Raw genomic sequence first — 14509 nt, 5'->3', positions numbered from 1 at the left:
AATTAGAACATGACACTTACTACTTAGGGACAAAGATCGTGTTACATCGTGCTATGGCCGTTAAAGTGGAGATTGCTTGTGTCTCTCTGTCTCTCTCTCTCTCTGTGTCTCTCTGTGTCTCTCTGTCTCTGTCTGTCTCTCTGTCTCTGTGTCTCTCTGTCTCTCTCTGTCTCTCTCTCTGTGTCTGTGTCTCTCTGTCTTTGCGTCTCTCTGTGTCTCTCTGTCTCTGTGTCTCTCTGTCTCTGTCTGTCTCTCTGTCTCTCTCTCTCTGTCTCTCTCTCTGTGTCTGTGTCTCTCTGTCTTTGCGTCTCTCTGTCTCTGTGTCTCTCTGTGTCTCTCTGTCTCTGTCTGTCTCTCTGTCTCTGTGTCTCTCTGTCTCTCTCTCAGCCACCGTAGGGTGCGGTCGCAAAAGCCGTTTGCTCCCGCTCCTACAGGTGTGTGGATGGAGGCCTGGGCTCAGGTAAGAGCCTGAGAGAGCGTGGACGCGTTTATAGACGCTTTACCCCGCTGTTTTTTTCTTTTATTGAGTCGTTGTGCTCAACAACTTTTTCTTCCCTTCACTGTGAGTACTCATTTTCCTTCACGTGGTGCTGGTTTTATTTGTTTTGTGTGTTTTTCCTCCGTCCCTACGGCACCACGCCCAGGGTGTGCTGGTCGAGCAGCCTTGGGCCTGCTGTGGCTGCCTCTTTCCTCCTCCCCCCCTCTCTCTCTCTGTGTCTCTCTTTCTGTGTCTCTCTCAATGTGTGTGGCTCTCTCTCTCTCGGTGTCTCTCTCTGTGTCTCTCTCCTTCTGTGCCCCTCTCGGTGTTTGTCTCTGTGTGTCTCTCCCTCCCTCCGTGTCTCTTTCTGTCTCTCCCCCCCCCTCCGTGTCTCCCTCTCCTCTGTGTCCCCCCCCTCTGTACACCTCGCGGTGTCTGTGTTGTGTGTGGCCTTTATCTCCCTCCGTGTCTCTCTCTCTGCGTCTCTCTCTTTGTGTTCCTCTCGCTGTGTGTGTCTCTCTCTGTCGTGCGTCTCTCTCTCTGTCTCTCTTTGTCTCTCGCTTCCCCCCCCCCCCCCCCCCGGAGGGAGGGAGGGGACTTTCTTCGTCTCCCTCCACCTCGCTGCTTTTATTTTTATTTTTTTCTCGGCATTTTTTTACATATTTTTTGTTTACTAGTGCTTTAGTGCTGTGGCCACACAGAAAAAATGGCACAGCACGAGCACCTCGAAGCCCTGACAGACGAACATGGCTTCATTTGTTTCCCTCCACCGGAGACCCCGCCCGACGACATCGCCGCCGCGGTGGCCGAGCACGTCGGCCTGGCGGCCATCCGGGTCATCCGGCGGGAGAACCGCGGCTACGCGGTCTATGTGGCTAGGGTGGAGGGAGCGGCGCGCATTGTGGAGGCGGGGCTCAACGTCGGGGGAGAGGGGAGGCTGTTCGTACAGTGCACCCCCTATCCACGCCGGCGATGAAGGTCACCATCTCCGGCGCGCCGCCCTACCTCAGGAGCACCGAACTGATGAAAGACCTCCAGCGATGGGGAGTGGTGGTCTCCCGCATTGTCTGGCTACCAATGCGGACACGGAACCCGGCAATGAAACGTATCATGTCGGGCCAGCGGCAGGCCTTCATAATACTAAAAGGCGGAAACACCGAACTGGACGTAACCATGAAACATACCATCGGTGGTCGTGTACACACTGTGTACTTATCAACGGCGGCGCCGCGCTGTTTTGGGTGCGGCGGCTTCGGCCACACGAGGGGGAGCTGCCCAACCAAAGTGAAGGAGGGGGGGGCGTGGCCTGCCAAAGAAAGCACCACGCAGCGGGCGCCGGTGCCGCAGCCACAGCAACAGAAACAGCAGCCGCAGCAGCAGCCGCAGGCGCAGCAGCAGCAGCCGAAGGGGCAGCGGCAGCCGCAGCAGCTGCCACAGCCGCAGCAGCAGCAGCCGCGGGTGCAGCAGCGGCAGCAGCCGCAACAGGAACAGCAGCCGCAGAAGATGCCGCAGCAGCAGCAGCAGCAGCAGCCGCAGCAGCAGCCGCAGCAGCAGGTCCAGCAGGAGCAACGGCCGCGGCTGAAGCGCGACCGCGCTGACTTCGCGCCTGGGAGCGTGGAAACAACGTCAGCGACGGCGACAAAGACGAAGGCTTTACCATCGTCAGGTCGCGGAAGAGGGGGAGAGCGGACAGGCGCGCGAGCGCTCAGCTCAAGAGGGCGGCCACGGCAGCCGCCACTAAAGAGGTGGTCAGCCGCCCGGGTGTGGCGGGAGGGGAAGCTATGGACACCACCACCACCACCGCCACCACCAGCGAGGCGCACCCACCGGATGCGCCGGATGCGGCCGAACTGGAGGCCCGACCGCCGGACCCGGACCTGGCCTCACCCGCCCTGGCGGAGGAGGAGAAGGAGGGGGGAGCCACCGGGCACCCCCGGCGCCACTGACGTGCCAGGCGGCGCCGCGGTGCACGGGGGCACCTCTTCGCCCGGCCCGACGACCAGCGGGGTGATGACCGAGGAACCCGAGGAAGGGGGGTCTCTCCCGGGACTTGAGCCCGAGCCTGATGGGACCCCAGCTCTGCACGTGTCGGGAGAGACGGCAGCAGAGGCCCGCGTCGACGAAGATTTTGGCGACGAGCCGTCGCCGTCGGAGTCGGGGTCGGGATCAGAGCCGGAGGTGGGGTTGGATGTCGATGACAACGTCGGCGTTGTCACCTTGGAGGGTTTAGGGAAGATGGAGGAGTGCACGCCCGAAAACCTCCTCCTCTTCATGAAAGCAGCCTTCAACCGACGCAATGTCGTGGTTCAGGACTCGTTCCCCGACGGGCTGGGTTTCCTGACGACGGCCCAATCAGTGACACAAGATCCGGAGAAATTTGGTTTCAGCCCGCAGGCGATCTACCGGCTGAAAAAGATGATAAGCAGGGTCAGGAAGAACTCAATCCCCCCTCCATAACACTCCGATGGCGTTGCTATCACCACCACCGCTCGGTGCGATGGCATCTGGAGTCAAGGCAGCCTCGTTGAACTGTAACAGCGCCCGCGGCGATAAACGATGGCATCGCGTGTGCTGTCTCTTGAAGGATAACAAGATCGACGTGGCCTTCCTACAAGAGACCCACTTCGACGGCGCTCTACAAGCCCGGCGACAGCCTTCTTCAGCAATGGCGAGGAGAACCGGGCAGGGGTCGCGTTCATGTTCGCCCCGGACTTTGCCCCTCAAGACGTTGTCTTTAAAGAAGTAGTGAAAGGACACTTGATTGAGGTGCGCTTTGTGATTAATGGCACCAGGATGGTGTGTGTTAATGTGTACGCGCCAAGTAAAAGTCACGGAAGGGGGCTCTTCTTCGCCGGCGCATTGCGAGACACCCTGGAGGCGGCTGACGCGGGCGACGTGCTGACCCTCATAGGAGGTGACTTCAACTGCACGCTCGACCCGGCCCTTGACCGAAATGGCGCAGAACCCCACCCGGAGTCCGCGCGGCCGCTGGCCGACGTTGTGCGAAGGCGGGGGCTGCTGGACGTGTGGCGACTACGCCGGCCAATGCAGCGGCAGTACACGTGGAGCCGCTGTGATTACCGGGGGAAAATCTGCCTCGCCAGGTTGGATCGTTTTTACGTCAGTGCCGCAAGCGCCAACCGGACCGGCGCATGTAAGATCATCCCAGCCGGTTTCTCGGACCACCACCTGGTCACCGTGCGGCTGCATGTCCCTCGGGAGAGGCGCGGCAGCGCGTACTGGAAGCTCGACCTGAGGCTGCTCGAAGACGCGGCCTTCAAGAAGACTTTCAGGGCTTGCTGGGCTCAGTGGGTGGCGGCCAGAAAGAGCTCACACTGCGCCCTGACGTGGTGGGAGCACGTGAAGGCGCAGACGAGGGCACTGTGCATGCAGGTCCGGAGCCAGCACGCCATCGCCAACGGGGGTGCGGCGGGCCGGCTGAGGGACGAGCTGCTGCTCCTGGAGGCGGAACTTGGGGCCTCTCGCGACGTTCGCGCCGAGGCAGGCACGGCGCTGCTGGAGAAGCAGCAGCTGTTTAGAGCTGTCACGGACCGGCAAGCAGCCGGGTCGTACGTGCAACAACGAATGCAACACCTTGCCCACATGGACTCCCCCTCTAAATTTTTCTTCGGCCTGAATCGCGAGCCCAGCAAACACAACAACAAGAGCCGCAGCATCCCGTGTCTGCAGACCGGGGGGGGGGGGGGGGGCGGACTGTCACGGCAGAAAGGGAGATCGCCAGGCTCGCACGGGACTACTACGCCACACTTTTCCGAGGTGTTGACACGGACGAAGAAGCGGCCCGGGAGCTACTCGACGGATGCCCCATCCTGGCGGATTCCGGGATCGAGCGCACGGAGGGCCCCATCACAGGAGAGGAGCTCCGCACTGCGGCGAGAGGGTTGGCGACCGGACAAAGCCCCAGGAATCGACGGCCTGCCGGCCGAATTTTACACAACCTTCTGGGATGACCTCGCGCCGCACCTGCTGGAGGTCTTTGCGGAGAGCCTGCGGAGGGGGGTGCTCTCGCAGAGCTGCCGGAGGGCCGTCGTCACCCTGCTGCCCAAGAAGGGAGACCTGCGCCGCATCGAGAACTGGCGGCCGGTTTCTCTTCTGTGCGCCGACTACAAAATCTTTGCGAAGGCGCTGGCCAACCGCCTCAAGTCGGTGGTGGGCCAGCTTGTTTCACCCGAACAAACTTACTGCATCCCTGGCCGATGCTTGCACGACAACGTAAGCACGGTCAGGGACGTGATCGCACTGGCGGAGAGGGACGGCACAGACTTGGGCCTCCTCTTCCTCGACCAGGAGAAGGCCTTCGACCGGGTCAGCTATCCCTTCCTGGAAAAACTGCTCGCCACGTCAGGGTTTGGGCCGGATTTCAGGTCGCACGTGCGGCTCCTGTACGCGGGTGCGTCGAGCCTGCTGAAGATCAATCAGCAGCTCGGCGCCCCTTTTCCCGTGGCGAGTGGAGTCAGGCAGGGGTGCCCGCTGTCGGGCCTCCTCTACGCCCTGGTCATTGAGCCCCTCATGCGCCGCCTCAAGCTCTCCCTGTCGGGGTACAGGGTGCCGGGTCCCGAGGAGGCGGTCATCAAGGTATTGGCATACGCGGACGACCTGTGCGTGGTTGCCACGGACACGCATGACGTAGCTGCACTGGGTCGGGCGGTGGAGACCTACGAGGCGGCGTCCGGGGCCAAGATCAATTGGGCGAAGACCTCGGCTCTGCGCCTAGGGCCGCAGGGCGCCGCGTGCCCGGTGCTCCTCCCAGGGGGTGTCGCCTGGCAGGCCGACGGCGTCAAGTACCTGGGCGTCCACCTCGGAAGGCCCCACGTCGCCCAGCGAAACTCGCCCGAACTGGGGGACCGTTTCGAGGCGAAACTGGCGGCATGGGCGCGCCTAGCCCCGGCGATGTCCTTCAGGGGGCGGGTGCTGGTAGGAAACAACTTGGCGGCCACGGTGCTGTGGCAAAGGGTGAAAGCTCTCCAGCCCCCGGAGTGGTGACTCGGGGGAGCAGCCCTCTCGCGCACCCGTTTTGTGTGGCAAGGGAAACACTGGATGAGGCCGGGAGTCCTCCACCTACCAGTGGGCGAGGGCGGCCAGGGCCTGGTTGACGTCCACGCCAGGATTATGACATTCAGACTGCAAACCGTGCAGCGGTTGCTGTACGGCAAGGAGACCCTGCCCTGGGTGGCACCCACCCTAGCCTTGCTGAGAGGTGCCGGGGGCAGCCTGGGCTACGGAAGAGAGATCTTCTTGCTGGATCTGGCCCGGGTCGACTACGTGGGGCTGCCGGCCATCCACCGGAGCCTCCTGGACGCGTGGCGCAGTCTAGCCTGGGACAGAGGAGGACTGCAATGCACGCTTGAGCAGTTCCTGCACGAGCCACTGTTCATCAACGGCCGCTTAGCCGAGATCCGGGACGAAGTGACGCTGGCCCGCCGTTTCACCTCGGCGGGGATACGAGCGGTGGGGGACTTGGTGCGGGACCGCGACCGGCACCCGGCGTGGAGATCCGCGGCCGACGTCAGCGGTGCCGCCGGACTCCGCACCGTGCTGGCCGGGGAGAAGCTGCCGCGGGCGGCGCTCGCGGCGATGCGGGAGCTGCGGCTGCGGCTGGAGGCGCCCGAAGACGGCGCCTCCCCCCCTCCCTTCCCTGAATTGCGTTTCACCTGTGCCCAGCCCACCGGGCGAGATGTCTCCGGCAAACTGTTAAAACTCGGGAGCTGCCAGAGCATGACCTTTCGGGGCGCGCTGAAGGGAGCGCTGTACGCGTGCAGCGTGAAGGCGCTGCGCTGCCGGGAGCTGGCGGAACTCCCGGACACCAGGTGGAGGAGCGCCTTGGCACCGTCGGGCGCGGCCACCCCCCAGTGGAGCCGCCTGTACAAGCCCCCCATCACCAAGCGCTGCGGGGACCTACAGTGGAGGCTGCTCCACTGGACGCTGCCCTCGGCAGCGTGGCAGAACAAAGTCACCCCGGGGGCGTCTGACCAATGCGCTTTCTGCGGCGCAAAAGAGGACCTGGCACACCAGTACATGGGGTGTGCACGGCTGTCCCCGCTGTTCCGGCTCCTGGGAGACATCTCAAGGAAACTGGGGATGGGCTTCCAGAGGAGCTGGTTTGTGTACGGGGTGCCGTACTTACCGAACAAGCGCCATGACCTTGTGAATTTCATTTGTGCCCAGGCCAAAATGGCTATATACAAGACCCGTAAGAAAAAACTGGCCGGTGCGTTGGATGCCGGCTGCTCGGCGGTGGCGACGATGCGTGGACTCGTCAAGGCGCGACTCCAACTGGAGCACGCGTACTATGTACACGCGGGAGATAATCACGCCGTTTTCTGCGAAAGGTGGGGGGCCGGTCAGGCCCTCTGCACCGTGTCAGACGGCGGGCTGACTTTCACCATTTAAACGGGTGGGCCTCGGTGGGCGGCGGAAGACAGCGACGCGGTACTGGCGCTGCGCGTCGGAATGTGGCGCAATGTGCCGGTGTTTTTGTTTCCTGCCGCTAGGGCTCGCAAAATTTGAAAATGACTCCAGCGCAATTGCCGCTGGGGGTAATAAAGTTGCCCTAAAAGTCAAAAAGTCTGTGTCTCTGTGTCTCTCTGTCTCTCTCTGTCTCTCTCTGTCTCTGTGTCTCTCTCTCTCTGTGTCTCTCTGTCTCTCTCTCTGTGTCTGTGTCTCTCTGTCTTTGTGCCTCTCTGTGTCTCTCTGTCTTTGTGTCTCTCTGTCTCACTGTCTCTGTGTCTCTCTGTCTCTCTCTGTCTCTCTGTCTCTCTCTGTCTCTCTGTCTGTCTCTGTCTCTCTCTGTCTCTGTGTCTCTCTGTGTCTCTCTCTCTGTGTTTCTCGATCGCTTCCCGTGGCCGCTTGGATATTCGTCTCCGGGTCCTCCGGCTCTCTATCCCAGGATGGACATCGACGCCTTCTCGAGAGTTTGTCTACTGCTAGACATTTCCCCGTGACGACGACGACGATGGTGACGACGACGACGATGATGACGACGCTGATGGCGATGATGATGATGACGACGATGACGACGATGATGACGATGATGATGACGACGGTGATGACGATGACGATGATGGCGACGATGATGACGATGATGACGACGATAAAATAACAATAAAATAACAATGATGATAAAATAACAAAAAAATAACAAAAAACTACGATGTTTCGATCGCAACAAAAGCGTTCGTCATCATCCCCTTTGCCCGCTTGCTTTGCGATCGAAACGTCTTCGCTTTTTTGTTATTTGTTTTCTTCTTTTCTTTGAACCTATCTACGTGACTTTACCGAAAGACCCAAAAGAATACTTTAGTTTAGTTAAACATGTATGTTGAAAAAAATAGTTTTTGTGTGTGTGGGGGGGGGGGGGGCACAAACGGCCAACGCTGTGTGTGGGTGAGTCGGTGGGTGAATCGGTGGTTGAGTGAGTGGGTGGGTGAATGAGTGAGTGGGTGAGTAGGTGGGTGCGTGAGTGGGTGGGTGAGTGGGTGAGTGGGTGGGTGAGTCGGTGGGTGAGTGAGTGGGTGGGTGGGTGAGTGAGTAGGTGAGTGGGTGACTGAGTGAGTGGGTGAGTGGGTGGGTGATTCGGTGGGTGAGTGAGTGGGTGAGTAGGTGGGTGAATGAGTGTGTGAATAGGTGGGTGGGTGGGTGCGTGAGTGAGTGGGTGAATGAGTGAGTGGATGAGTGAGTAAATTGGTGAGTGGGCGAGTGAGTAGGTGAGTGGGTGACTGAGTGAGTGGATGAGTAGGTGGGCGAGTGAGTAGGTGAGTGGGTGGGTGAGTAGATGGGCGAGTGAGTAGGTGAGTGGGTGACTGAGTGAGTGGGTAAATGGGTGGGTGAGTCGGTGGGTGAGTGAGTGGATGAGTAGGTGGGTGCGTGAGTGGGTGGGTAGGTGGGCGAGTGAGTGGGTGAGTGGGTGGGTAATTCGGTGGGTGAGTGGGTGAGTAGGTGGGCGAGTGAGTAGGTGAGTGAGTAGGTGAGTGAGTGAGTGAGTAGGTGAGTGAGTGGGCGAGTGAGTAGGTGAGTGAGTAGGTGAGTGAGTGGGTGAATAGGTGGGTGCGTGAGTGAGTGGCTGAATAAGTGAGTGGATGAGTGAGTAAATTGGTGAGTGGGTGAGCGAGTAGGTGAGTGGGTGGTCATCACGGGGGAGAGGCACGGGCGTTGGACCCTCTCCAGACACCGCGCTGTGTCACCAAGGAGAAGCGACGATGCGTCAAGCCCATCCCATAATGAGGCGCGCGCGGCGCAACGGAGCAGGTCGAGTATTTTAAGATGTTCCCGTGGGTTGTGATGCTCTGAGACTTCTTGGATGCGGTGACTCAAAGCTCCCTCCACCCGCCCCAGCTCCTCCTACTGCACCCTCCCGTCACCTCCACCACCTCCATCGCCTCCACCGCCTCCACCAGCTCCATCATCTTCACCACCTCTACCATCTCCACCACCTCCATCGCCTTCACTACCTCCATCATCTTCACCACCTCTACCATCTCCACCACCTCCATCGCCTTCACTACCTCCACCACCTCTTCCGCCTCCACCACCTCCATCGCCGTCACCGCCTCAACCACCTCCACTACCTCCATCGCCTTCACCACCTCCACCACCTCTTCCACCTCTTCCACCTCAACCACCTCCACTACCTCCACCGCCTCCACCACTGCCACCCTCTCTTTCACCGCATCCACCACCACCAGCTCCAATACCTCCACCACCTCCACCACCTCCATCACCTCCACTTCCTCCACCACCAGCTCCAGCTCCTCCACCACCTTCACCCTCCATCACCTCCACTACTTCCACTACCTCCACCACCTGCACGACCCTCACTCCCTCTACCTTCTTCACCCCCTCCACCCCTCCAACCCCCTCCACCACCCCCTCCACCACCTCCTCCCCGACCCACCCCACCTCTCCCTCTCTCTCCCACGGGAACATCAAGAGGAGTCCGCTTCCAAAACACGACGAGAATAAATAGAGAGAGGAGGAGAGACAGGAGAGAGACGCAGGGAGCGCACCTCTGTCTGTCTGTCTGTCTGCCTGCCTGCCGGTCTGTCTGTCTGACTGCCTATCTGTCTGTCTGCCTGCCGGTCTGTCTGTCTGACACTCTGTCTATCTGTCTGACTGTCTATCTGTCTGTCTGCCTGTCTGTCTGTCTGTCTGTCTGTCTGTCTGTCTGCCTGTCGGTCTGCCTATCTTTCTGCCTGCCTGTCAGTCTGCCTGTCTGTCTGCCTGTCTGTCTGCGTGTCTGTCTGTCTGTCTGTCTGCGTGTCTGTCTGTCTGCCTGTCTGTCTGCCTCTCTTTCTGTCTGTCTGTCTGCCTGTTTGCCTATCTGTCTGTCTGCCTGCCTGCCTGCCTGTCTGTCTGCCTGTCTGTCTGCCTGTCTGTCTGTCTGTCTGTCTGCCTATCTGTCTGCCTGTCTGTCTGCCTATCTGTCTGTCTGCCTGTCTGTCTGCCTGCCTGTCTGCCTGTCTGTCTGCCTGCCTGTCTGTCTGTCTGTCTGCCTGTCTGTCCACCTCCCTCTCCAGGCGCGTGGTGTCTGCGCGTTGAACACGCCGACTCGAAGTGCTCCGACAATTGCTCGTTGGTCTCCCAAGAAGAAGTCACTTCTCTACGTCGTCTGTTAACCCCCTTCGCCCCACTAACCACCTCCGAACTGACCGGTGCCCATCTCTTGGTAAGGAATCGGATGCGGATCTCACCGCCGTTGGGTGAAGTTGTTGTTGGTTGATGTTGTTGATTGTTGTTGGTTGGTTGTTGGTTGTTGTTTGGTTGTTGTTGGTGATTGTTGTTGGTTGGTAGTTGGTTGGTAGTTGATTGGTGGTTGTTGTTGGTTGGTTGTTGGTGGTTGATGTTGTTGGTGGTGGTTGTTGGTTGTTGTTGGTTGGTTGTTGGTTGATGTTGTTGGTTTGTTTTTGGTTGTTGTTGGTTGGTTGTTGGTTGATGTTGTTGGTTGTTGTTGGTTGGTTGTTGGTTGGTTGTTGTTGATTGTTGTTGTTGGCTGTTGTTTGTGTGGCTACTGAGGACTCCGAGCTCACTCACTCACACGTGGCGGCCTTGCCACGATTCAAATCCAAATACTCACCAGGGTGATCGGGTGTGTAAGAGAATACGTGTGTGAGTGGGTGGGTGAATGTGTGAGTGGGTGGGTGAGTGGGTGAGTGAATGGAACAACGCACCAACTCACCCACTCACTCACCCACTCACCCACTCACTCACTCACCCACTCACTCAATCACCCACTCAGTCACCCACTCACTCACCCACTTACTCAATCACACACTCACTCACCCACTCGCTCACCAGCTTTCTCGCCCACTCATCTACTCACTGACAAAATCACCCACTTACTCACCGACTTCCTCTGAAACTCACTCACCTTCTCACTCACTCCTTCAATTACCCGCTCACTCACTCTCAAACTCACCTACTCACTTACCCTTTCACTCACTCCCTCAATCACCCACTCATTCACCCACTCACTCACTCACCCACTCGCTCACCCGCTCACTGGAGCACTCACCGACTCACTCACCCACTCACTTTGAAGCTCACCTACTCAGTCACCTCGGTGGGTGAGTAAGTGGGTGAGTAGGTGGGTGCGTGCGTGGGTGGGTGAGTGGGTAGATGGGCGAGTGAGTAGGTGAGTGGGTGAGTGAGTGGGTGAATGAGTGAGTGGATGAGTGAGTGAATGGGTGAGTGGGTGAGCGAGTAGGTGAGTGGGTGAATAAGTGAATGAGTTGGTGGATGAGCGAGTGAGTGGGTGGCTGAGTGGGTGGGTGAGTATGCGGGTGAGCGAGTAAGTGAGTGGGTGCGTGAGTGGGTGAGTGGGTGGGTTGGTGTGTGGGTGATTTGGTGAGTGCTTGAATGAGTGAGTGGGTGGGTGAGTTGGTGGGTGAGTGGGTGAGTGGGTGGGTGAGTTGGTGAGTGAGTGAGTGCGTGGGTCAGTCGATGGGTGAGTGAGAGGTTGAGTGGGTGCGTGAGTGGGTGAATGAGTGAGCGAGTGGGTGAGTGCGTGGGTAAGTCGGTGGGTAGTTCAGTGAATGGGTAAGTGGGTGAGTGGGTAAGTGGGTGGGTGAGTGAGTGGGTGAGTGCGTGAGTGAGTGAGCTCGGAGTCCTCAGTAGCAGGAAATCACCAGACAGACACCAAGCATCAGAGTAGCTTGCCAATAGCATTGCGACCAACCCGTCGAGTTAACCCACTAGATCAGCAGCAGGGAGCTTTGCGGTCCACTCGACGCAGCGAGCGGTCTACGAGGTCACTTGTCATGTCAAAGTGGACGGCACTTGGACTGCGATGCGGGGTGCGAGCGATGTTGAGGACGCCCCAACGTGGCACCACCAATCCCGGCGACCGGCGTTGTCGACCCACCGGGGTGTCGAAGGCCTTTAGCCGCATGGCTCGCCGCCGCCCTAGCGTCCTTCGCCAGCACTCGGTTGGCACGGTTGGATACGTACCGTGTGAGAGAATTTCAACACACACATTGCACAGTTGGATACGTACGGTGCGAGAGAATTTCAACACACACACACATTAGCACGGTTGGCTACGTACGGTGCGAGAGAATTTCAACACACACACACATTGCACGGTTGGCTACGTACGGTGCGAGAGAATTTCAACACACACACAGCACGGTTGGCTACGTACGGTGCGAGATAATTTCAACACACACACACAGATAGAACGGTTGGATATGTACCGTGCGAGAGAAGTTCAACACACGCACACACATAGCACGGTTGACTCCACGTTGTGCGAAAGAATTCCCTCCCTCTCTTTATTTTTTTTGACTTTTATAAATGTTATTCACCAGCGGCAATTGCGCTGCAGTTTTCCGATGCACGAGCCTTTATAGCAAAACAAAAACAACACCGGCCCAACGTCGGCAGCGTCGGCACCACAATCACCACACACCATCCGCACAACATTGCCACCGCCCCACAGCCAGTGTCCGATGCGCTCTGTCAGTCCGGGCTCTGATGCCCCTTTGCCTGGCAGGGCCCCCCTTGCTCATCCACACCCTCCTCCCCTGGTGAGGGGGGGGGGCGGTAGTTTTTTCACCTTGGTCATTATTGCCTTCAACCAGTAGATCTCCTGCCGGTTGAACCCATATCTGTGTGGGTCCTTGACCACCATCCGTGCCGTCTTCATGAAAACTCCCCTATCGGGAAACCTATCCTGCGCATGAATGTTTCGTTTTCCATACACCCCCCTCATCCAAGGGACCTCCCTCCCTAGACCTCCTCGCGTCCCAGCAAACCCCAGGCCCCCCAAAGCGGCCGCCATGGATCCCTCCCCCTCCCGAAACTCGTCGCTGGTCTCGCCGGGCGCCATCTTCATCGCGACGCTCTTCCGCGAGCCGCCTGCCCTCCGCGCCGCCGCCTTCGCCTCCGTGCTCGCCATCTACGCCGTGACGGTGACGGGCAACCCGCTGTTGGCCTACGCCATCCACCGCGACGCCCGCCTCCACAAGCCCATGTACGTCCTCATGGGCTGCCTCGCAGTCGCCGACGTCGCCGAGAGCACCGCCGTGCTACCGCGCATCATGCGCGACCTCGCCTGGGGCGGCTCCATCGCCATGGGCGAGTGCCTCGCCCAGATGTGCTTCATCCACGTGTCCCTGCGCGTCCAGGGCTACCTGCTCGCCGCAATGGCCATCGACCGCTGCCTGGCCGTCTGCCGGCCTCTCGCCTACCGCCGCCTCGTCACCAACGCTCGGGCGCTCGGCGTGGCGGCGGCCCTGGCGGCCGTGTCGGCGCTGCTGGTCGCCGGCAACCTGGCGCTGATCCTGCGGCTGCCCTACCGTGACCCCCTAGTGCTCCTCTACCCGAGCTGCGACTTCCTGGCGCTGAGCAACCTGTCGCATGGCGACACCTCTGCCAACTCGCTGTACGGCCTCGTCACCGCCGTGTTCACTGTGTTCGCGCCGCTGTGCGCCGTGGCGCTCGCATACGTCCTCATCCTGCTCGAGTGCCGGAGGCCGGCACTGCGGGGCGGGCGAGCCAAGGCGCTGCGCACGTGCGTCACCCACCTCGCCGTGCTGGTCGTCTTCTTCGCGTCGCTGCTCTTCACGGTGGCGAGCGGCCTGCGGCTGTTCGCCGAGATGCCGCGCGAGCTGCGATCGCCGCTGCTGTCGCTCTACCAGATCGTGCCGCCCGCCATCAACCCGGTGATCTACGGCCTGCGCACGGCCGAGATCAGGGCGAGCCTGGCAAGAATCTTTCGCCGAAGGGTTGAGATGGTGCGCCCGGTCGACCGAGTGATGGTCGTGGGCAAGGAGTGAATCGGCGTTCCGAGGTTGTCGTTTTAAAAATCCTTTATATTAAGTTCACTTGCTTGCGTGCTTGCGCGCTTGCGCGCTTACGACCGTGCAAATCTTTCGGTCGTTTTTTAACCCACTTCCCGTGATCCAATCGAGCTGACATTTTGCATACCGACTCGTTGTGCGTGAAAATTGATTTTCGTGAAATTTTTTTTCTAAATGTTACACTTTTTATGACAATTTTTATTTATTTAATTACCAATTGCTTAATGGTGGCACACAATCATCTGACCCATAGGTGGCAGCCATCTCAAGCCAGAGGACGAGAGGACTCTAGCCGCCACGCATATAAAGGATTTATAGTGAAAAACTTTGTTTTTACGGGTTAATTTTTTAATCCTTTATATTAAGTTCACTTGCTTGCTTGCGCGCTTACGACCATGCAAATCTTTCGGTCGTTTTTAACCCACTTCCCGTGATCCAATCGAGCTGACATTTTGCACACAGACTCGTTGTGCGTGACAATTTATTTTCGTGAATTTTTTTTCCCAAAATTTTCCACTTTTTAGGAATTTTCTTTTTTTAAATATTTAATTACCAATTGCTTAATGGTGGCAGATCTTATCTTTCGGTGACGTCACAATGTGGGAGCATTGTGACGTCACATCCGGTCGGTGGCTTTTGGCTTCGAAATTGCTGCCTCGGATATGGCTTAGAGAGAGTATTCAGCTGCTGCTATGAATTTCCACGTGGTGATGAT

The 14509-nt window shown here is 58.8% G+C and overlaps 1 protein-coding gene across 1 annotated transcript; it reads left to right on the top strand.

Annotated features, from left to right (window-relative positions):
- Nucleotides 1–12771: 12771 nt before the first annotated feature.
- LOC133360993 (olfactory receptor 52E4-like) lies at nucleotides 12772–13770 on the top strand. The gene has a single exon (XM_061579876.1). The coding sequence runs from the start codon at nucleotides 12772–12774 to the stop codon at nucleotides 13768–13770; it is 999 nt and encodes a 332-aa protein (XP_061435860.1).
- The last annotated feature ends 739 nt before the right edge of the window (nucleotides 13771–14509 follow it).

The sequence above is a fragment of the Lethenteron reissneri genome, chromosome 70 (genome assembly GCF_015708825.2).
Source record: "Lethenteron reissneri isolate LAM-NWPU_2019-01 chromosome 70, ASM1570882v1, whole genome shotgun sequence".
Lineage (NCBI taxonomy): Eukaryota > Metazoa > Chordata > Hyperoartia > Petromyzontiformes > Petromyzontidae > Lethenteron > Lethenteron reissneri.
Note: the sequence above shows the minus strand (reverse complement) of the source record. Positions and strands in the feature narration are given on the sequence as shown.